The sequence below is a fragment of the Apus apus genome, chromosome 1, assembly GCF_020740795.1.
Source record: "Apus apus isolate bApuApu2 chromosome 1, bApuApu2.pri.cur, whole genome shotgun sequence".
Classification (NCBI taxonomy): domain Eukaryota; kingdom Metazoa; phylum Chordata; class Aves; order Apodiformes; family Apodidae; genus Apus; species Apus apus.
This window is the reverse complement of record NC_067282.1, coordinates 31,749,906-31,774,139: the sequence shown is the minus strand read 5'-3', so window position 1 is coordinate 31,774,139 and position 24,234 is coordinate 31,749,906. Positions and strand designations below refer to the sequence as shown.

General features: G+C 37.1%; 1 protein-coding gene across 1 annotated transcript in view; it reads left to right on the top strand.

The window, feature by feature from the left end:
- Positions 1-23,803, top strand: part of DGKH (diacylglycerol kinase eta) — a 165,372-nt gene extending 141,569 nt beyond the window's left edge. The window contains exons 23-31 of the mRNA XM_051628240.1: positions 1,891-2,004; positions 2,295-2,429; positions 3,455-3,621; positions 5,181-5,286; positions 6,834-6,926; positions 10,892-11,011; positions 11,375-11,483; positions 12,879-13,009; positions 18,953-23,803. Of these exons, the coding sequence (XP_051484200.1) occupies positions 1,891-2,004; positions 2,295-2,429; positions 3,455-3,621; positions 5,181-5,286; positions 6,834-6,926; positions 10,892-11,011; positions 11,375-11,483; positions 12,879-13,009; positions 18,953-19,042 (1,065 nt within the window). The 3' untranslated portion in view covers positions 19,043-23,803. The remainder of the gene's footprint in view (positions 1-1,890; positions 2,005-2,294; positions 2,430-3,454; positions 3,622-5,180; positions 5,287-6,833; positions 6,927-10,891; positions 11,012-11,374; positions 11,484-12,878; positions 13,010-18,952) is intronic.
- Positions 23,804-24,234: the final 431 nt, after the last annotated feature.

Here is a 24,234-nt window from a genome sequence, read left to right as displayed (position 1 = left end):
CCGACTTGATCAGGGCTTGTTTAGGCAAGCTCTTTGAGTGTCCAGAAGACAGGCTGGAAACATGACCTGCAACAGGAGAGGAGGGAGCTGTTTCTTAAATATTCATCTGTAGAGATTTGCTTGCCTTCATTAAAATAATAATAATAAAAAAAAAACTAAAAAAAAACAACACTAAAAAACCCAACCAAACAACAACAACAACAAAAAAAACAACCAAAAAAGGTTGGTTTTCAATATAGATGTGTTTTACTGGTGGAGAGACACAGCAGACTGAGTTGTTGTTTGCCCATCCTTTTGCTAAGCTGGAACCACAAAGTAAATGAAATTTTACAATTACTTTTTCTTAACTCAGGCGGAACTAGCCCTGTAGATGTCAGTTATACTTGTTAAAGCTGGATCAAGGACTCTACATACTTTTTTATCTTGAAATATCAGAATCACCATCTTCTCTATTTTCAAGATGTTCCATGTGAAAAACACAAAAATTTCCATAAAAACTAGGAAAATCCAGATGGATAAATGTTTTGCTTCAAAACAGTCTAGACCCAGAAACATCATCCCTGGATGTGTTTAAAAGTCATCTAGATGTGGTGCTTGAGGATATGGTTTAGTGCTGAACTTGGTAGATTAGGGTTAATGGTTGGACTCGATGATCTTGAAGGTCTTTTCCAACCTAAGTGATTCTGTGATTCTGTGAAATTGCACTTTTGTTCTTTGACATTTTATCTACTCAAGACCTGTCTGTGCAATCCTGGGATGCTCTGAAAGAAAGTGCCACATGGATATGGCACCTGAACTGAGGCAACTGAGAAGCCCTCTCCAGCCTCCTGACCAAAGCCACCACTCACTGCAGTGGGTGTAGGCTTCCACTGGCTTGCTTAGCAGCAGGGACCAAATTCCCTCACCCTGTTGTCCATCCTCTCCCTCCCTGAGCCATTTCTGCAAGCACTATCTGGATTACACAGCCCTGGATCTGCACCGTCTTATTCTTCACCCCCAGGAAATCCTCTGTCAGGAGACAGGACCCAACTAGTTGTGGCATTTGAGCTCCTTTCAGGGATTTTCTCCAGTCTTGCCTCACGTATCTGATGCAGCTTACTGTGCCCAAGGTGACAACTGAGGAATTCTGTGTGCTGCTCTCTACCTTTTAAACTCTTGCTGGAGTGATTTCTCTTGCTGATTTCTCTCCCTCCTTGCTCCGTGTTGTGCATCAGGATGAAATGGTCAAGCTTCAAGTGACCTTAGCATGGTATCTCCTACAAGACCCAGCTTAACCAGGTGGCAATGTCACACGGGACTTCTGTGCCACTGAATTTGGAAATTCAGTGTCTTAGCTGGGTGTCAGAACATTTGTTCCATACAGAAGTGGTTTTAATATTTACAGTGGATAATGGTGTGCAGCACAAATAAGATCCTCTTTGGTATGGAAGCTGTGTTTAACAGCATGGACTCAGATGTTAGTTTCCAGAGAATTCGGAATATAAGAAGATAAGCACTTCTGAGAAAAAAAGATACCACTGCTTCTCTTAACTTCAAGAACCTCTTGGATATCAAGTACATAAACCACACAGAGATTTGAATTGGCCTTTCATCTTGCCTTGAAAAACATTCCTTAGTCTGCATGCTGAAACATGCCAGCTTTCCTATATAGGATATGCCTCATCATTCAGATATTTGAAATGCTGTTAGCATTGCTGTTTTAAAATAATACCTGCCTACTGTCTACAGTATCTCCTATGATTTTTGAGAGTCATTGCAGTTATTCTATAGTAAAAAAGTTGGAACATTTAAATGTTGAAAGTGAATCTGTAAATGAATCTGTGCTTCACTGAACATGCAGTGTAAGCACTAGATTTACCCTAAAAAAAACCTTGAATATTTTCTTTTCAGATATTTGGGGCTCCATCATTCGATGACAAAATCTTGGAAGTCGTGGCAGTATTTGGCAGCATGCAGATGGCAGTTTCCAGAGTCATCAAACTGCAGCACCACAGGATAGCTCAGGTTTGTTTCTTACTTGACAGCACGTAACATGTTTGGCAGCAGTTTTGGATGCTGGCAAGTCGTGGTACTCTTGATGACCACCACCCTATACATTAATAAAGCGCTGACGTTGTTTTAATTTTAACGGGTAACAAATTGTCTTCAGTGATGAATGAAGTATAAAAATGCTTCATCCTTGAGACAATCCTGGAGGGAAGCCACAGCTCCTAGTAATCAACATGTTTCAGGTGGCCTGTCAGTTTCTTTTAGTATTTATTGCTCTGTAAAATAACATGTTTGTTCTTTTCCAGTGCCGGTCAGTAAAGATCACCATACTTGGTGATGAAGGGGTTCCAGTGCAAGTGGATGGAGAGGCATGGATCCAGCCCCCAGGAGTGATTAAGATCATACATAAAAACAGAGCTCAGATGCTAACACGAGACAGAGTATGTTGCAGAAAGTGTGTTACCAGATAGCATGAGGAACACTGGTTTCTGTAATAATTTGATAAAGTTTTAACACAAATGAAGCAGTGCTTACAAAAATGTTCTGCAACTATTTATATAACTTATATAACTACTTAAAGTTATATAATGTCTATAATAAGCTGGAAAGAGAATTGTTCTTTCTTTGAAGTGACACAGCTCTTTGTTAGCTTTTACCAGTTTTGTTAGTGCTATTCCTGTATTCTTATTAATATGTAGTAAGAAGAAGAATGGTTAAAATTTTGTGTTTGCCTGCCTGCCTTCTTGCCTTCTTTCCTTCTCTTCTCTAGATGTATTATGCACTGTCACATACTGGAAGTTTTAGCACAGCTGCATAAATAACAAAGTTCTGTAATTTCCATTTTTCAGAATAACTTTCTGCAGATTTCTCTCCTCTCTGTCCTACTAATCTGTCCTCCCTCTCTCCCATATCCCAGACTCAGACACAAGCAGAACCTAGTCAGGAACTTGCTGGAGAGTTCACGCTTGTCTAGGATTACTGTGTGAAAGGTGTAACTGCCCCTCAGTTCTTTGTCCACTAACTGGATGTTGAATTTAGAGTGCCCTTAATGGCATTTGACCTCTATTTTAGTTAATTTGTTACTTTTCCCCACTATTTTTTAGCTTTCAGTCCTTCATTAGTTTCAGATTTGGATCTTGCAATCCACAGAAAATGTGCATGTGTTATCACTGTCTTTGAGTTCTGTTTTGGAAGACATTTACTGAGAATACAGAAAGGAGGTGGAGCTTTTGGAAGTGACTTGTTCTCTATACTAAGTTTAAAAAAAAATGTACTCTTATTATTTATACAGCTTATATTCTATGTATTAAAGTAAAATTCAATTTAAAAGTTGATTATTAAATTAACTTTAATTCTAATTTTATATAAATTAAATTGTACATAAAAGTTTATGTAAAATTTAATTTTAAAATAAGTAAGAATGATCCAAGTGCTGCAAACTGAATGTACAATTTCTTTTGATTAGGCCTTTGAAAACACCCTGAAGTCTTGGGAAGACAAACAGAAGTATGACTCCTGTAAACCTGTCATTCGATCTCCCTTGTGCCCTCAACAGGCTGTTGAGTTGGCTACAGAGGAAGAAGTTGGACAGATCCAGTTGTGCTCACAAGCTGCAGAAGAACTTATTACCAGGTACAGTAAAATTAGTAATTTTGGATTGGCAACGTAGACACAAAGACTGAATTATTTATGCTAATGCATGCAGACACTTAGCAGCGTGTAGTTTCCCTGGTTTTTTATTAATGTTTAGCTGCCACTGTATCAGTAATTTTTTTTTAACTCAATCTGATTTTACTTTTAAGGCTCAACTTGTTCGTGTTTTTTCCTCTCTATTTATGTAATTGTATTTCGTATATTTGTGGAATTTTTTTTCTTCTGAAAAATTACTTTCTAAAGGAGCAGTGGAGATAGAAAACTGGAAAGCTTCTTTGCAGAGACGCCTTTGATTGTAACTTCTCATTTTATGCAAAAGAAAAATATATGTGTTGAAAAAAAACCCTTAGAAATCAACTTTAGAAGTCAGCAGTGTGAATGTATCCATCTGACCTTAAACCCTCCTGACTTTATTTCCCCGTAAAGCCTTTTCACTCATATTTTTTTAAAAGATGAGTGCTTTGCAATAAACCTGAGCATTTTCTGAAATACTGGACAAGTAAACAATTAACACACCAACATACAAGGAGCCCAGATTGTCAGATAAAATCTTCATACCTTTTTGTATTCATCCACTCATTCACTGTCATTGCAGCTTTCTGCTTCATTGCTAATGCTCAGAATCCTCATCTGCATGCCCCTGGACACTTCAGTAATTTGTATGGGTTGAAGTGATAGCAAGCTGATGGTATAAAACTGATCCCACAACCTTGCTTATTTTCAAGAACTACCTTCTACCTGAGATGCAAATATTTTAATAAAGAAAACACTTCCATTTTTACAGAAGAAAAATACCCTAGGTTTTGGGGTTTTGTGTGTTTTTTTTAAGAAAAGCATTTTTTAAAAATCAGAACACTTTATAAAGCTCCTATTCAGTCCACCATGATAACAATTTATCTTAAGCACCAAAATCAATTATTAGAGCATGTGCTGAGTTGCAGTGATAATACAAGAAAGACATGAAAAGAACTACATACTTTTTTTAAACTGGTGACTTAAATAGACATAGAAGAATGATTTAGGTTATATATTACCCAAAGTGAATTTTAGCCAAGACAGTTTTAAAGCTTCACTGTTCTAGAGATGGTCTTGAAATTGTAATTACAGCTGGACCTCCCATAATCTCAAATGATTGCAGCCAATTTTAATGTCGCATCTGAAGAATATACCTTGTGAAATTGCTGTAATGGTTTTTAAGGTAACTTCTTAATGTGCTAAATTTTTTCTCTATAGTTTATTTTATTTAATAGCCAAAACATTTTCTGGTACAATTTTTGTGTAGCATTTGTGTTCTAAGGCAAATAAATGTGTCTCAGTATTTCATAGCAAAATAAATAATCTGTGTTATGGATATCATTTATATGAGGTGCTGTATTGCTTGAAGAGATACTTGTATTTCAACTTGTGTTATAAAGGACTGTATTTTTTCAAGTGTTTTTTGACACATATATTTTCTCATCTGATAATGTTCTGTACTCTTACAAATTATTCTTTAAAGGGGGTAAGAAATATTTTTCTCTTTTTTTATATTTTTCTAGAATCTGTGAAGCAGCAAAAATACATGGCCTCTTGGAGCAGGAGCTTGCTCATGCTGTTAATGCATGTTCGCATGCATTAAATAAAGCCAACCCAAGGTTTCCTGAGGTAAAGGAAGGACAGAGATTTATGTCTAAGTAAATAAGCTATAATACCTGTGTGGGTAAGCTTGTGGTACGGGAGCTGTAGTGTACTCCCTATGCAAAACAAGTGGGATGATAATTCTTGAAGTTTTTTATAAACAAGACCTCTAAACATACGTACACATGCTCAAAGCAATGAAATTGCTTAACAGATGAATGGATGCTGTATCTTCTTCCCTTTTTTGCCACTTTCCCAAGGTGACAGTAAAAGGGAAGTCACTTTCTATTCCGAAGGTGCTGCTCTGTGTAGCAGCAGGGAGTCTCAGTCCTTCACATGCATTGGGAAATACACCATACCTGATGAGTCTGGTAGAGATTGTGCTCAATTATTCTGAAATGTATTAATAATACCAGGAATGGGAGTTAGGAGAACTACCTTTTTACAGAAGAATATTAAAGAGGAGAGTCTGCTCCTGATTTTAGATCACTATGATAACTGAGAAGGTAGAAGGTGCAGTTTCTGTATTATTCATCAGTGTCCTCCCCAGCAAATACTCTCTTTTGTGAATGTTGGACCTTACAAAGGGACATTAATGACAGTTGAAATGCAGACCTTCTGGGTGTTGTTGCAGGGGGAGTGAGCAGTCAAAAGGGAGACAGGGAGTTTGGATTAGGGGCATGGTAAGAGTATGTCACCCTTCAGAAGCAGTCAAGAACTTGCTTCATCTGCAGTGGTGCTCCAAAGCCAGGGATGCTCATCCTGAAGTGATGCATCAGTGCTTATGAAATCTAGTGAGGTGATGTACTAATGTACCTCTGAGCATGAATAAACCAAACTCAGGTCAGCAAACAGCAAAAACAATAGCCAAAGTACACTCACATCTGCTTGCAGATGACTGTGTAGGCATGTCCCCAGGCACTGAGTGGAGACAACAAAGGCTGAACCAAAGCTGATGCTACATAAAGGTTAAATCTTGTGGATGCATTCACAGAAATGTTCCTGCTTAGTTGTTAACCAGGTGCTATAGAGAAAATGCAGAGAGGGTGAGGAGAAATTAATGGCCTGGCTTCTCTCTTCACACTAGGCAGTCTGGGGTGTTTTCAAGGACTGGGACCAAGAAGGATTAATTAGGTAGAGACTGTCTATATCTAACCTAAATTTAGATATGATAAATATATTTGTTAACCTTTGTTTCTTAAAATATGCCTAGCAGCTTACTTCTGCTGAGGGTAAGGTGAACAATTCGGATCAACAGTTGTTAAATGAGGCCTGCAACTTTTCTGCTGGCCTTTGTCATCCATAAAATTGTGGATTCATCTCACAGATGGCTGGTCACTTTATGATCTTCAGGATTGTAAAAGGTCATATTAAATGAAGTTGGGGAAAAGACAGCAAATAGATACTACATTTTTGCTTCCTCTTCTAAATGCTGAAGAAGTTGTCAGTGAAGAGCTGTGCTAATGTATTTCTCTTAGGAGAAGACACTTAAAATCTGTGCTGTAAGCCCAAAGTACTTATTCTTGGTCTGACTTGTATCACTTCCAATAATTTTTATGCTTCTTATTCCCCAGAGCCTTACCAGAAACACAGCCATGGAGATAGCAGTCAATGTGAAGGCCCTACATAACGAAACTGAATCTCTGCTATTAGGAAGAGTTCCTTTGGTAAGGTCACAAATACATGGTTTAATTTCCCCCATTCTGATTATCTGTGATTTGTTCTTTGCGGATTTTTCAAATCAGTGCAAGATTTATGACACGCTACAAGGAGCTCTGTCAGGCTAATTTGAGGATACTGCACAGCATTTGTGGTTTGGAATGAGTTATGAATTCTTATCCTAGATTGGCATCCATTTTACCTCTACTTCAGATGTCTGAAAGATTGTTGCCTGGGCTCTTCTTTTTAGCAGTCAGTAGAGAGAAATAATTGTCCCTGTTGAGGCTGATTCAGACTTGGCTGTCTTGGAGGCCTGTCTTAGGAAAAGATAAAACATCTGGAGGTATAGCATTTAAGAGAACTCCGGGAGTTCTGCTATGTGACCATCTTCAGAGAACATAGGGTGAGATCTCCTATGTTCAACCTCTAGAGATTTAATTTAGGCAAGTAAATGTCACCCTTGTTCTAATACCTGTCAGGAATTATTTTATAACCTTTAACTGGTATGTGTTCAGTAGAATCTGATAGCACTTTGCAGACTTTGCATCTTCTGCTTTGGCTACTGTTTCTGTGCCTAAATGATGAAGACTACTCAAGAATTCTTGTACCTGGATGTATAATTAGAAAATTACTCTATGTGACATTGGGAAGAGAAGAAAGATGTCAGGTTTTCTATGCTGGTCTAATTTTACATCAAGAGGATACGCAGTAGGAACAGTTACTTTTTCTTTGGATTCAAAAGCAGATTTATTGCTAACTTACTGTTTATTTAAGTGTTATAATTCAAAATGGATATCAATAAGAACGTTTTTATTTAGCAGAGTTAGGATATGAAACTTACTGCTGCAGGTTCACATACCTTTTTTACAGAAGTAATAATTCTACAGTAACCGGAAGTTAATACAGTCTAAAAGCTAATAACCATTTAACTTCTATAAATAGCCAAAATTAGGTTAATATGGTCTATTTTGTGAGTTAGTTAGTAGGGAAAGTTATTAACTAGATGTTTTTATCCAAGAAGAGGGAAAAATAATTGCTGTTTTTTTTCAAATGCCTATTACTAATCCCCCATAATTCAGATTGAATCAAAATAGAGAAATGTGTTTATATTGTAAAACAGTTTAGGAAGAAGAATTGGAGGAAAAGGTTTAAGTTGATGATGCCATACTAGGACTAGTGTAATCTATCAAGGCAGTCTGGAAATAATGTTATTATGAAAACCTTCCCATTGAAGTATTACCTTTTCTATAGCCAGTTGTGATCTCATTGTGTTGTCAAACTCGTTCCTTGTTCAGGTTCCAAAGCTTAATTTGATTCGTTTGTCCATTTCTCATTTTTACTTGTTGTACTTCTGCTTCTCATTATGGTCTGCACAAACATCATCATGAGTCTGTATCAAACCCATTTTTTTAAAAAAAAAGCCATTTGGAAGATACCAAGATATTCTTCTGGAGATGTTTATGCTCATTTCACACCCTGGTTGACCTTATTGCCATGTATTTTATAAATGCTGAAACAGCAAAACCAGAAACAGATTAAATGTAAGGTGTTGCTTGATGCACCAGATGCTGCTGTAACATGCAGTTCTCCAAATTATATTTATCCTCTGGCAAAGACGGGCCCTCTTTCTTTAATACCTTCCTCTTTTTTTTTTTTTTGCCTCTTCAATTCTCCCTCACCTCTGTCTGTTGTGATCAGACTCTTGGTAAACAGTAAATTGATGCCTTTGTTGCATCTATGACTTGGTAAGCTTTTCCTTTGGTTGCCATTTACTGGCTCTTGAGTATTTCTGTTATGGCTCTTGAAGGAAAGAAATATAAATACATATACAAGGAGGCTGTCATTCCTGCCACATCCTGTGAGATACAATTTTAAAAGTTCATCCAACAGTATTAGCTTAGATGGCATCAAATGGTGAATTAGCTGTAAATACCATTTTCAGTGAAAGGATAAGATGGGACGGTGAAGCTGATTGTGAATTTTTTCCAGATGGTTTTGGCTGGAACACACTTTGGAAAAAATAAAAAATGTAATGTTTTGTCTAGATATTTTCTAAAAGTACCATTTCAGGTTTTGCTTTTTTAAAAGCATTTCCAGTCTGTAGTAGTACACAATTTTCCAGTGTATTAAGGGAAAAGTATGACTGAATGTTGCATTTGAATTTAATTAAATTATCTGAGCTCACTAAAATAAAGTATTTTCATATTTAAAAATTCATTTGAGACGGAATTGAAAAACAAACAAAACAACTTTAATTTTCAATGTTATATTCATAGTGTTAATTTCTACTTTGGAAATCAGAAGCTTTTCCTAGATGGCCCTAGGAGGATAATTTACCCTAAATTGCTGACTCCTTCTTTACCAGAATTGCACTTTATATTTGGGTTTATTTTAGGAGAAATATTGCCAGTGCATTCACTTCTTCACCATGGGTTGAGAGGTTTTTTTGTTTTCCTTTGAGAATCAAGCAAGTCCAAGTGCTTTTTTGAGAAAGAGCAAACTCTCTGCTTCATTCATTTACATAAAATAGGTGTCTTAAATAATTTTTTTAAAATGAAAACATGAGAAAAGTTTTAACTTCTTTAAAAACAAGTATGTCTTCCACTGTGCTCCAGATGAACTGAACAGTCTCCTTATGGGCAATGAATTCAGTGAGCTTTAAAAAGGAAGAGAACACAGTAGCAAAAGGGAGCTTATATTTCCAGTGTCATGATACTAATAGCAATATTGTACTAAAGATGGTGTCTCCCTTGATAGGTTGTAACTATTGAAGCAAAGGAACTAAGTTTTTGTTAGAAAGGATAAATTAATGGGGGCTTGTAATTTATCACCAAGCCCCAACAACGTCAAAATCTTTTCCCAGCACTAGAGATCAAAGATTCTCTTACAACTCTGTTTTAAAGATGCATTTACAGAATCACAGAACTTTTGGAGTTGGAAAGGACCTTAAAGATCATCAAGTTCCAACTCCCCTGCATGGGCAGGGACACCTTCCAGTAGAACAGGCTGCTCAGAGCCACATCCAACCTGCCCTTGAACCACTTCCAGGGATGGAGCCCCCACAACATCTCTGGGCAGCCTGTTCCAGTGTTTCACCACCCTCACACTGAAGAATTTACGCCTGATCTCTAACCTAAATTTTTCTTCTTTCAGCTTAAAACCATTACCCCTCGTCCTCTCACTGCAAGCCCTTGTGAAAACACCCTCCCCAGCTTTCCTGTAGGCCCCCTTCAGGTACTGGAAAGCCACTATGAGGTCCCCCCTCAGCCTTTTTCAGACTGAACAGCCCCAACTCCCAGCTTGTTCCAACAAGTCCACATCTTTCTTGTGCTGGGGGCACCAGAGCTGGACTCAGTATTCTAGGTGAGGTCTCACCAGGGCAGAGTAGAGGGGCAAAATCACCTCTTTCCATCTGCTGGCTACACTTCTTTTGATACAGCCCAGGATGGAGTTGGCCTTCTGAGCTGCGACTGCACATTTGCAAATAATAACTCAGGCTTACTACCATATTTTTTTTAATTATTATTTCATATATATATAAAGTGGTGTATATATATATATATATATATATATATATATATATATATACCACTTTTCATACGAAGATTTTCCAGACTCTTACTCTTCTGATCAGGTTTTATCTCCCTTGTGCTGGTGATTTCCATTTCTAGTATATGCTGGTATTGGTGTTACCAGATAACTTTTGCTCTGTGAAGAGTCCGTAGTGCTGGTCTGCACCAAAAGTCTCAGCTGTCTCAGTCATTCCTTTGTAGTTGGGATCATACTATACGTAGCATCAGGTTGGTCTGATACAATTCTGAAGGAAAATCTAATTTTGGAAGGTTATTTGTTTTCTCCTTCACAGTAATTGTGAAGTAGTCATCTGTTTGTGTGTGGTAACAACATATCTAGATTTAAATGTTTTCTCTTAATAAAACTGAAAATACTGTTTTTCTGGCCTGTTTGTAAACAGCAGTTAGAAGCTCCCCATGAAGAACTGGTGTCTGATGCTTTGCACAGCGTGGAAATAGAGTTGAGAAAACTTGCTGAGGTGCCTTGGCTTTATTATGTTTTTCAGCCAAACGATGACGAGGTGAGTTTGATTTGAATACTTCCTGTTTCTAATTGAACTTAATTTTCTTTTGATACGGAAGAGTGAGTTAGAGTCTCTCATGATCTGGAGAGGCAATTTCAGTAGTGGTGCTGGATCCTTCCTGTCAGCTGTGAACAAGCTTCTAAGCTTAGTCTTTCTTTTGTATTTTGTTCCCTTTTGTTCCTGTGTTGAATGGTTATTTAATAAATAAAACAAGTATAGAGTTAAATCCTGACATTATTCTTTACAGAAGTAAAATTCAGTCTTAGTTTTTGAGATGGACTATGAATTCCCCGCTCAAGCCTGTAATTTAACTCTTAATTTCTGTTAATTAAAAGTAATTATGTCTCTTCTTTCATGCAGGATCCCCCTCTGGATTATGCTAAAAGAAACAACAGAAGCACAGTGTTTCGCATAGTGCCAAAGTTTAAAAAAGAAAAAGTTCAGAAGCATAAGACTAGCCCTCAGCCTGGTATGTGTTTTGTAATTACAAGAAAAATAGTAGTATTTGGGGAAAATGTGACTTTGTGTTTTGTTTGTGTTTTTTTTATAAGGGGTGACATGATGCAGTCTACCCAACAGTAAAGTCAAAGTGAAAAACAACTGAGCTAACTGGCATCTTGATTAGGATGAAGATTTCTTTCCAGGCGTTTAGAAAGCATTCAGTAGGACCCCAAGACTTCCAATTGAACCAAAAAAACTACTGTGAAAATATTTAGATAGTTTTATCATGCAACAGGGCCTGTGTCTTTGCTGTTGGTTACATTTGATTGACCCATATCAATACAAGCAATAGAGTTCCCTGTGAAGCTCCACTTCAGGTGTTTCAGGTTAGTTCCAGAAGGTGCACAATAGCTTTTTTTACACTGGTTTAATTAACCAGTTATTCTTAAATTTCAGATGGGTTTTAAGGTCAGTGAGTGAGACAAATCAAGGAAAAAAAACATGACAGTCAATACTGATTCTTTCAATTAGAGGTTGAACAAACTCCACTCTCCTCTCTTCCCACTCTTATCCATGAACTTAATTCCTAAAGATTATGTCCAGGAGTTAATCAGTGATCAGATGGTCCTAAAACTGTTTGTACATCTTTATCTGGACAGTTGGTCATCATCTGCAAAATCTTGCAGTTGTTGATCAGATGTTAGATTTCAGATTAGACTTCAGATTTCACTTCAGTGTAAAACTGATCAGCCTTGAATGAAGTTGCAAAATTATAACAATAAGTAGCATAACAATTTATATTTTTTTCAATAAATGTGGTCTGCTGAGGACTAATGTGGGCAACTAACCTTAGAGAACAATGTTCTACAGAGAGCTTCTTAATGGCCTATGTAACACAGTAGCTTAAAGAATACTTGTTGCATTAATTAAGAATACTAGAATCTGTTAATTAAAACTGGACTTGCTTGCTGCCATTGCTATATTTGAGGTATGGTTGATATTTTAATTTTACATGTTAATTAGTTCTTGAAGGCTTCTGCTGTAGCTGGATGACTACTAATAAATTAATGGTATAAAGCAGAACAACATTAGACTTTGCGTCACTGATCCTAAGATGGCTTAATGTGAATTTGTTGGGATATAAGGTTTTAAAGGCTTTACTGAAGAAACTGGAGTAAAGCTGAAAGCATGGCTGCAAAGCAAAGAACCCCAACTTTGTTTAGATACTTCCTCATATTAACTGCTAACCTGTAATCTGCATGTAAAAAGGAAATTGTCAGTTTTTGTGGAAATGACACCTCTAACCTTTCCCTTTGCTAGCACGGCAATTCTACTCTGTTTTCCACTCTCTTTGGCCTAATCTTTGCTTGTGATGCATTTGAGCATGTAGAAATTAAGGGGGTTTTGCTCTTAACTTTGGTAGTTCAAAAATGGGGCACAGATGAAGTTGCTGCTTGGCTGGATCTGCTCAGTTTGGGAGAGTACAAAGAAATCTTCATCAGCCATGACATCCGAGGCTCTGAGCTTTTACATCTGGAAAGGCGAGATCTTAAGGTATTTCCTTTGTGCTACTTTTCTGCTATTGACCATTTTCTTTGACAAAACAACAACAAACTTTTCTTCTTTCCCTGCACTTGGTATGTGCTTGTAGCTTGGCTTACACTGTGCAAATATGCAGTAAACTAATACGCGCTGTCCTTTGGCCTGTACTTCTGAAGTGCTGACTTTTAATCGCATCCAAGAATAACTGTCTTATCTGAAATTTCCTTTTTTTACCCTTTCTGTAGAATGATAGCATTATAGTTCATGTCAGAAGGCCTAGGAAAAGCAGGTTTGATAGCTTCCTGACGTCAGTGTAATATAATGTTCTCCTTAAGAGTTCACTGTTTCCAGTAAACAGGTTCATTATGGATCAGTTGAAGGTGATCATAATAATTTTGAATCTATTGTCTGCTGCAAGGTCAGTAGCTACCAGCAGCTGACCTGCTTCAGGTGATTTATTATATATGTAGGATAAAGTGAGTGTGAGAGAGATAAGCAGCTTAATAAATTGCGGCATTGGACTTACATGGCCTTGGTGTTTGTGTGTCAAAATAGACCTTTGCTATAGGTTTTCTTGTCCCTGACCAACCTCTGCTGGATTTTGGCTGTATAGATTTAAAAAGGAGGACTTTCTTTTCATTCCAGAATCGTGAAACTTTCTTCCTGTGAGGTCAGATTGATAAGTTTTGCACACAGAAATGTTACCTAGCAGTCTGAGACTGTTATTTGAGCTTGCTGGTCTTTTTCAAGAATGACTTAAGTGCATCCATTATATGTAATAGAAGCTGTATCTTTGGGGATTCATTACGTTACTTTTTCCAGGAACTCAGTGGTAATGAGTTCTTGATAATGTGTTTTGCCACTGCTTTTAGCACGTAAGAGAGGAGATAGGATATTGTATAAATTCCAAACATTTACATTTAGAGTGAAAGTCATTGCTCTAGCCAGTGCAGTAGTCTCCAGACAGAGGCAATGCTTTCACACAAATGTGCCATTTTGGTAAAGTTTCTTATACAGTATGAAATTGTAATGCTATAAGGTAGTGCGTACATTGTGTGACTGTTGCAGTAGAACACAGCTGCTGAAGATAGATGTGTTGGAGATGATCTGCTAGGCTGCTGCATATTACTTTACTCTATGGTATCAGCTTGCCTAAGCTTCTTACCTTGGAAGTTAAATTCCTTTCTTTCAGGATAGTTCCTGATAGGCAGGGGTAGTTTCAGGTCAGTCCCTCCTTGCAAAAATTTAGAAATAAAAAACTGTCCAAGCAAACCACCACACTGTTTCAGTGACAGTTGCCTGTCCCTCTTCTGAATGAGCACTGCACAAATTAAAACTTCACTGAGAAACTCAACATCACACAATGCACAGGTTTGCTAAAATGTTAACAAATCTTAAAAAAAAAAAAAAAGCCAAGCTGTCACATTTATTGCAATAAATTATGGTAGGTAAGATCAATGTTAAACTAGACGGCTTCTGGCCATGCCCCGTTTCTGATAGGTATCAATTTCACTGCATGCCCAGATGACTGGCACTTCAACTAAGTATATGCAGCTGGGTAATCATCAACGCCTTATCCCTGTTGGTAAGACTCCTGCTGATTCAGCACAAATAAAACCTCACCACAAAGGCCTATGCCCTGAATTATCTAAAAGCTTGTCTTGGAGAGACAGACTTTTACTGTCCCCTCTATCTAGTGCTGCCTGGAAGCACATACGTGGTTTTAAATTGCTCAGAATAGCTGGATGAGGAGTTGCTCTACACAAGTTGCCAAGGTTGTATCCTGTGCTAGCAGAAGCTTGCTGTAGAATAGCCCCATCTGCTCGCTGGCAGGTGCTGAGGGCTTCCAAAGCAGTGCTGTTGGTGAGGTAGGCCAGGCTTTTGGCCAAGTGTGGCTTGCTCTCTGTGGAGCAACGCTGAGTTTAAGTAGCAGAGTTTAGCACTCATCCTGTTCATTCCATTCTGGCCATGATCTCTCCAGGGAGCCAATTAAGGATGGCTCGGGGAGCCTGCAGTTTTCTGACCAGTGACCTGAATCACTGTCAAGATGTGTAACGTGGTACCTAGGAAACAAGGAACATGTCACAAGCTGCCCTGTTAATTCTTCCTCCCTTTGATTGTCAAGGTGTGCAGGTTGAGGCTTCAGAGCTCTTGCAAGCTCTAATCTGTCTACAGCCTCTCAGCCAGTGCAAGGCTTGTTCTTCCTTCCAACCAAAATGGGCTCATCATTGATCCACAAGCTCTTAAGTCATCTGCAATAGATTTACCTCTGTTACCTCTCATGTCTACAACAGGAAAAATCATTACCTGCTTTAATGGCATTCTCTGGGCCCACCCTTCTTTCTGTGGTCAAAAGTAAAAATAAAAAGCAGTACAGAAAAGGATTTGATGAAACTCTCTTCCTTTGCATGCATCACTGAAATAGATCAATACGTTGACTGAAGAATTGGACACCTCTAATTATATTTCTGCTAGCTTGTGGATCCCATTCTCAGTTAGCCCTGTGTGGCAACTGGCAAATGGAGAACACCTCCAAGAGGAACCAGGTACCTCTCCGCAACCAGCCCCTGCAACAATGCCCTTTCTGCAGCCTCCTGTGCCTGATCATATTTAGGGGAATCTTGGACTTTTCCACCCATGTGATTTTCTTTCGCTTGAGAGGCTGGGCAGTGAATTGCAAACTATGCTGTAGAAACTGTATAAAGCAAGTTTGTTGTGACTCTTTTTTTTAACTTGTTTTACAAACAAACTCTTTGAAAATTAGTCTGATTTTTCTGAAATAAATGCTGTCATTCGTAGCATTGATAACCATGTTCCTATGCACACAACTTTGTAATAATCAGAATTGAAACACATTTGGTCAGATGAAGATGGTGTTTCCTTAGAGCTCCCTAACAATGGTGGTTTCCTTGGAAAAAGGGTTTCCATGCCTCATGTCAGCTTGATGAGCAGTGCCAGTCAGGCTGAGGTCTGTGGCATTTCATCTCTGTTTTACAGTAGCACATTGTGAAAAAGTTATCAAAAAATGTCTCCAAAGGAAAATGTTTTCTAAGATTTGTTAGACTTCAGGCATGTTAGATGGCTTTTGACACTGGGAATGCAAGTAGGGTAGGTTTGTCGTCTGCAAGATGCTAATATTAAGGAGAGTTTATATAAATTATTAGGTAGTGTTACATGGATGGTACCTTTGGCCAAAATCTGTGGGGCAAACCTGGAATAAATGGATTCTTGGCTAAGCAGACAGCAGCCTAGTCACCATAATATAATATAGATAAAGAGCTCCAGAAAGCTGTTGCAGGGATTTTCATCAGCTTTTTCTTGCCCAACCTTTTTATTTCCTCTACTATATAATTTTTTAGCCTTGCCTGCTGAAGGCTTAGAGATGGCAAAGTGGTTAAGCAGAGCAGGAGAGGTGATCCTTTAGTTTTAAGGCCATAGCTGGGGAAAAAAGAAAGGCTGTTTTCTGCCTCCAATTCTAGCTATACTCATCTTCAAAACCATATTTTAGTCAAGCTGAATTTGTGTTAATTACATATCAATTAAATATGGTGGATTATGTAGAGCATGATGAAACTCATGCATGCACAAAAATGCAGGTATCTTTGGGGATCTGGCTTTTTGAATCATGCATGAGATGCTGCTGGAGCAGATACTTTTTGTCTGAGATGACAGAATTTCTGCAAACTTCCCTATGTCAGTAGTAAACTGAGATGCTAGGTAGCATCTAGTGTCAGGAATGTATAAATTTAAATATTCTCCAAACAAAACTATTACACGAGCATAAAAATTCAGAGTTTATCTTGGGTTTGTGGTGTTGGATTTTTTTTTTCCTCTGGAAGTGTGGCAGAGCTTATCAAAAGGGTCTCAAAAATTGTGATAAGGCTCTTGAAACTTGCTGCTCTGATCTACATTACAGCAGCTTGAACTGGAATGGAAATAAAACCAAAACCTTTTGCGTCTGAAACATAGACCTTATTCATGATACTTTGTAAAGGTTGGTGGAAAAAGTGGCTGAGTTTTCTGGGAATTTCATATTATGATTCTTTCCTCTGATCTTTGAAGTCTGGCAGGATCTAGCTATGTTGCTTATCCAACAGAAGTTCTACTCATGGCAAATGTTTGTTCTAAAGATTTGCAGATTCTTAACCTTTAACATGTGTGGTTTCTCATGGTTTGGAAAGTATCCTTATGGGTATTCTCTTACGTAGAATTTCCTCCACGTGGCAACTAGGCTATTTTAGTAGTTTCAATAGTTGTGTGTATTTTGGATCACTGGAAAATTAAGTTTAGCGTTAAAAGAAAAATTTCTCCATATCTAAAATTATAAATGTTGCTGTCATTGTGGGACGAGTTTAACAACTACCAACATCAATTCTCTTAACTTAAACATTAGCACTACTTTTTTTTGTAAGTGAGATGACCATTAGTGGAAACAAAATACAAATTTATGTGATGTGGAAAAACAGAAGTTTGTTTTTCACCTCTAACATAACCAGGACTCCATCTTGACTCTGAAAATTAATCCACCTGTTTAATCTGTGCTGTGCTACCTTTGCAATAAAATAATTAATTCATGCCTATCTTATTGCCCCTTTCTTTGTAGAAATGCAAAATTAATTGCATGCTAACACTTTTCAGTAACACAAAGTACACATTTCCTGAGGTTTCTGTGGCTGTAGAAAGGCAGATACAGTCTTTGTGTAGAGTATGTACAGAATATTGTAGATGGTTTCATTTTTCATTCTGTATGAGAATAATTATTTCAAGCTGCCTATTGACACTCCCTTTTAGTGTCTTAATAGTGGAAAATCTTCCCATTACAATGAAAGGATTTCTAGTTCAGAAAAATAGTGAAACTTAAATACTTTTTTATTATTTATTTAATCACAATCTATTTACATAAGGTTTATGTTACAAATTATTAGTGTTTAAGTCTGCCACTTGCTCAACATCAATAGCAGGAGGATTTTTAAGAGTTTTTCAAAGCTGGGTTTTAGTAATAAGCAGATTTCCACCCAACTGAGCTGGAAATTTATTAGCAAATTTGGGGATCATTAGCACAGCTGGGTATCCCATTCTGCTCCTTTGACCATTGGACCAGTCAAAATTGAAAAGGGGTATTCCTAAAGCTAGTATTAATGCTGGAAGAGGTTTGCTGCAAAAATTCCTTGTCTGTACTGACACATACAGAGACGGGTCCTAGAAACCAGTATTAGAAGCATTTCAGCTGATGTGCTTGCTTTAGTGGTGGCCACAGGGAGATTTATATTTGTGCTTTTTACATTTTCCTTTGGGATGTGACTATCATGTTTCTGAGAATTTTTCTTCCAGCTCTATAATGGAGAAGATCCATGACAGGAGATGTAAACTTTTTGGAGTGAAAAACAAATGCTTACTTTTTCTATTGCTCTCTAAAGGGAAGTTGTCCTACATGCCTGTAGCTGTTACATCCACTTTCCCTTGAGAAACTGGGGATGTGTGTGTTTGTTCATGAAAAGAGACATCATAGGGTCTCAGATCAAGTGACATTGCTGGACAGAAGCTCTAATCTATCACATCCTACCAATCGTTTGGTTGCTATATTAGAGAGGAGAGGGAGATTGTTCTTTTTTTTGCTAGAAATTGTGAAAGGTTTTTCTACTTAGAAATGAAGTGAAATATGTTTTTGACAGATATTGCAGTGCCTTTCGTTGTCATTATTGCAGGTAAGTAATTTTCTGTCTGAAAGAGAAAGAAGGAGATTCATTGTATATGCTCTAAGAAACTTTTTTGTTAGGCAACACTTGCCTAGTGCCACAGAACCTTTTCCACTTGATGCTGATAATGCAGAGAGCACATTCCTAGGCATCTGGTGCATGGCTAGATCATAGTCAATGGGGTGATTGTTTGATTTGGGTTTTTTTCTTTTTGTAAATAAACTTCTTTTTCTTTTTCTTTTTTTTTAAATTTCTGTAGGACCTGGGGATAACGAAAGTGGGTCATATGAAGCGAATTCTCCAGGGAATTAAAGAGCTCAGCAAGAACAACCCTTTGTCTGAAGTGTAATTACTCTGGTGCTCTACCTAGAGAGAGAAGGGAAAGTTGCTGGAGAAGCAAAGCTGTTGCAGGCACATAGCTGTCTGTGTAGATTACTCTATGGAAGAATAAGCACCGGTGTGTTTGTACAGGCTAGTATCTCTGAATTCTTGTATGGTGAAGAGCTTGCTGCAAGAGTACAAAAGGATTTGTGCCAAAAAAAGAAAATGAAAAAAACAGGAAAAAGAAAAAAAAAAAAAAGGAAAAGGTGATTTGCTCTGCAAAGATGTTTTCTTGATGTGCAAACTTGGCCAGTTCAGATAAGCACATTTGGGTAGATGGATTGGTTTATGGTGAACTGTACTGACTGGAAAATATAATCAAGAAATTATTGCTTTGCTTACATGCAGCTCAGTATGCCTCTCTTTATGCTGCAGCAAGATACCACTGTACAGCATGAGGTTATCCAGTTAGCCTTTGGAGGCATAGCTCCATAAAACCTCCTGTGCAGGAGACAGAGAGGTTTGGGAGGTTGAACCCGTGAGCCAAGTAGTGCTGCAGGTGCCCAGCACTCACCGGCCACGCAGAAGGGGGAGATACCTTCTGATACCTTGAATGCAAACTATAATGCATGGTGTGCCTGCCTGGATCGCCTGTTGTTCTGTTGCATGACACATCTGATACTTTAAACACTTGAACAACTTTTGTATCGGTTTGAATGAGATTTAATTTATTGCTACTTGAGCGTCTTGTTTTGTTTTGTTTCTCAGTTTCAGGCACTTTTCTATTCTTCAGTGTTGTGTTATGCCTAAAATGTGTTCTACGGCAAAAGGATGTGTGGGTGTGGAAACTTAGCATTTGTGCCATATTCAGCAGATGATATGCAGTATATAGCATTGAAACACTGTACAGTTAGATTTTTAAATATGCGATGTACAGAAGGTATATCAGGTAACTAACTTATGAGTATTTTTGAAAGACCGGTACCTCACAAAAATATCAGTTGGCTTCCTGCATGGAAAACGATAAAGAATTTTCTCATGGTGCATTTTAATGTAGTTACTCAGTTATCTTAAACATCTGTAGCATATTTGAACTGTTAGGCACTAATCGTTTTATTTATTCTGTTGTTCAAAAAGCAGGGTGAAAGATTAATGAAAATGAATGAAAAATTTTTACAGGAAACTTCATTTTATTTATCATACATACGAGTTTGAAAATGTAGCAGCTGATTTGATTTTTGTGGGGTAAGCTTTTACACATTACTAATTAACTATTTGAAAATGTCTCTGTATGCATTTCCTTACAAAGGCATCAACCTGTTTCTTCTCAACACTCCTACGTTAGAAGATCATAACAATTTAAAAAACCAGACTGTAAGGTCTTACACTATGCATGCCAAGATGAATCCCGTGCAAGATAATAATCCATGAGTGTAAACAGGATGAAAAAAGAAAATAATCTTTGTTGAGAAATTGCTTTAGACCAGAATTTATAAGGTTATTTACCATTGACTTAAACAAAATATAGCTTCAGAATCAAATTTCCTGGTTAATTTTTCACAGAAGTATTAAACTAGTAGACAAATAATTTGCATATATCTGCAAGAAGCCTACATAAATGCTTGTGGTGAGATGAAATTGCACCACTTGCCAGAAAACTTGCACAGAACCGCTCTCTCCTTGCTGCTTCTAACAGTGTGTCATTGTGGCACGAGGGACACGTGACTTTTTCTTAATCTTGTATCTTTGGCATTTCTTACAGGTTAAAGAGGACCTTAATGTATATTTATGGTTTCCTTGTAAGAAGCAGAGTAAACTTTAATTTCTTTTTTCCAAACCTTATTTTCCCTGTTTAAAGGGGCCAATATCAAGTACTGCATCCTGGTTTTGCCCTGTCTTCCGAGTGTGATGGGAGTCATCCCTTGGAAGGTAGATAGGAATTGTCCCTGGGAAAGGAATATCTATTCCTCTCACTGTTTTATTGTAAAAAAGGAAGAAGAAAAAAAAAATAAAAGAAGAAAAAAAGTAGAAAAACAGGCTGTATTTATATCCAATGATAGTACAATGTATTCTTGCTGCTGTAGGTTCAACAGGCACCACTCTGGGAGCTCTGTGGACACAATTGATTATTCTGGTAAATAAACAAAAATAAAAGCCTGTATTCCATTACCTTTTCTGCAAAAAACCAACCAAAATCCCTTTGCCAAGTGACATGATTTTCATGTTGTTGTATGAAAAGCATATGCAAACAATGGAAAGTTAGGCAAACAATTGAAAGATTTTTTTCTGTGTGTGTGTGTATGTACTTGACATTCACCCCTTTAATGATTTTCAGATGGCATCTCTCACGTCTCACGTCTGCAAGTTGTATTTCCTTTTTTCTTTGTTTCTCCATAAGTGTACACTTTATTTTAATGTTTGGCAGCATTCTAGTTTATTGATTTTACAGTAGACTATGTAGTAGACTAAGTTCATCTTCCTGGTCGATTCAAGGACAAAATACACAGAAGAACTTCCTTTGCTTTCCTGATTGTAGGATACACTCTCTTTCCAACTTTAAGCCTTGCTATATGCCATGTGTTAAGACAGGCTGTGCAACAGGATCTCTTTGGGTCTCTGTAGAGGTGTATGCTGAGTACATTAAAAAATGGGAGCTGCTTTTAGGCAGGGAAAATGGGCAAGTGTGGTTGGTAACACAACTTTCTTATGGCACTCCTCAGATTACCTCAGTATAGGACAACTAATCATTTGTCTTTGTATAGTTCATTTTTTAAATGACCACCAAAGAATTTAACTTTGATTGTCCTAAGCAGAACTTTTTTTTTCAACGTGCCAGTAGAAAAATATAATAAATTGTAAGCATCATTTATGCTGAATTCATTAGATGCCCAGCAGAGCAAATATTATGCAACTCTATGCCTTAGACTAGTGTTGGCTATCAAATTCACAGGTGTCTGATAAGAAGGATCAAAATGTTTTATGGGGTTCTTCTGCCAAGATCTTGAGTCTTAATTGTGTTTTAGCGATGTGGCTTTTCTAAAGAAACACTTTTGAACACAGTGCTACTATCTCATGAGTATTGTTGATTTCCAAGTATTGTGTTTTTTTTTTCCTTACTGCTGTCAGTCCCAGCTCCTAGACCTAAGGACACATATAGCTACTTTTTTAATGAACTGAATTCTTTATAATTTAAGCCTCGTGTTTAATGTGCTTCATGCATACATCCCAATATTTCAACAAAAATAAGGTAACACATCCCTAACAGTAGGGTGTTGGGTTTTTTTTAGAAAACACCTTATCCCAGTAGATCTTGTGTATCCCAATTCAACATACTAAATTCATCAATATAAAAAAAGTCACTCTAGAAAGTTTACAAGATTAATTTTTGTAGTTGAATACACTCCATTTCTATGGTCAGTCAGCATACCTTAAAATCTTAAGGGAATACAGAGCAATTGGCATTTTTTTTAAGTGTCTGGTGTTCATATGGATGCAATGTCTTAACCTTCAGAAAGATGAAGAGGAGAAATGCATGTTTTAAAAATGGCAGCACATTGCTAAGTGCATGTTTCTGTTTTGTCATTTTCAGATAAGACTTTTCCAGCTTACTGTATTCAATTCCTGTAGCAACCTCTGGTTCCTGAAAGTATTGCCTTTATAATGTCTTATGCCTTCTTCCTACAAACTGAATGAAATCAGGCAGACTCATGGTTGTAGGTTTTTTTTACTATACTTTCAAGAAAAAACTTGTTAAAAAATGAAATGTTTAATATTATAGCAATTGCAATTTTTATTTATGACACATTTTTTATGTATTTCCCCTTTACTACTATTTTTCCTCCTGAACATCTCGTTCTTTCAAAGAAAAATAATTTTTAACTTGGAAGAAGAGTAAAATGCAACATGTGATCAAAACCCCTCTCAGATTATTTCAATCCAGTACTTTGTACTTTGGGACTGCAGTAAACATGCTTGGCCCTGTAAATCATAAATAGAAGTAATCTTTCACTTTCTGTCTCTGCCCAAAGAAATTCATACTGCAATGTTGCATATCTGTAGTTCAAACAAGAGGAATTGATTGATTTTTTTTTTTTTTATAATAGCCTGTTTCATATTTGTAGAGAAACAGATAACCTGACAATTTTAATTGAATGCAGCAAAGCTGATTCTTTTAATAAAAATTTCATAATGCTTTGATAATGAACAAATCTTATTTTAAGAGTAAAATTACTAGTGTTTTTCAATGCATTCAGTCTTTCTGGAAGACTGACAGAAGACCTTTTTTGCACATATAATGGAAAAATTAATATATAAAGCAAATATGAGAAGATATTCCACAGTGCTACTTTAAAAAGAGGTGTAAAACAATCTATTATACATGTATATACAATATATAATTCTGCAATGGACACGTAATAGAAAAACCCTCATAGTGATTCCATTTTGCTTGATGCTTCCTTATTAATGATTGCATTAATAACATTTACTGCTGTTTCTCCATTGCTCTCTCTGTGCCCCTAAGCATGAAGTTCTTGCAATTCAGTTTGACAGCTCTGGTGCAGAAAGTGTTTGTGAAAGATACAAGTCATAGGCAAAGTGTGTTGTTGAGGATAAATGAGCTGGAGCAATATATTTAGCTTACAGCCAGGAAATAATCTTGTCATTTGTGTGAGAGCCACAGAAAAATATAAATTTATTTTTTCACCCTAATAACATAAGTACCTCTCAACTGCAATACCCTGAGTGTTACATTTAAAGCACAGGCTTTTCCATTTTTTTATTCTGTTTTCATAGATTGTATGTTTTGTGGTATGATACTCATCATCAAGGTTTGATGCTGCTTACTCTAACTGCAAAGATTTAATGTTTGCAGGAACTGTACATGACTCTTGCTGTCTTAAGTAGAAGAAGTATCTGATGGCTTAAGGAAGCTGAGTTTGGACAGGACTTAAAGTATCTCTGTTGCCTCTTCAGAGATGAATGATAGTGTCAGCAAGATTGATAAAGCATCACTTGGTAATTATCAATAGAAGATCTTTACTGGTTGTATAAATTCCTGTATTTATATCTAGAATATAGTATGGAACTTGATCTTTTTTACAAAAAGAAAAACATTTTCTAGTTCTTTTTTACTACTGTTGCATTAGGTTTAATAGCTCTGTTGGCTGTTAGCTTCTGTACTTGAAATGCTCATTTCTGCCATACAGAAGCCCAGTCTGT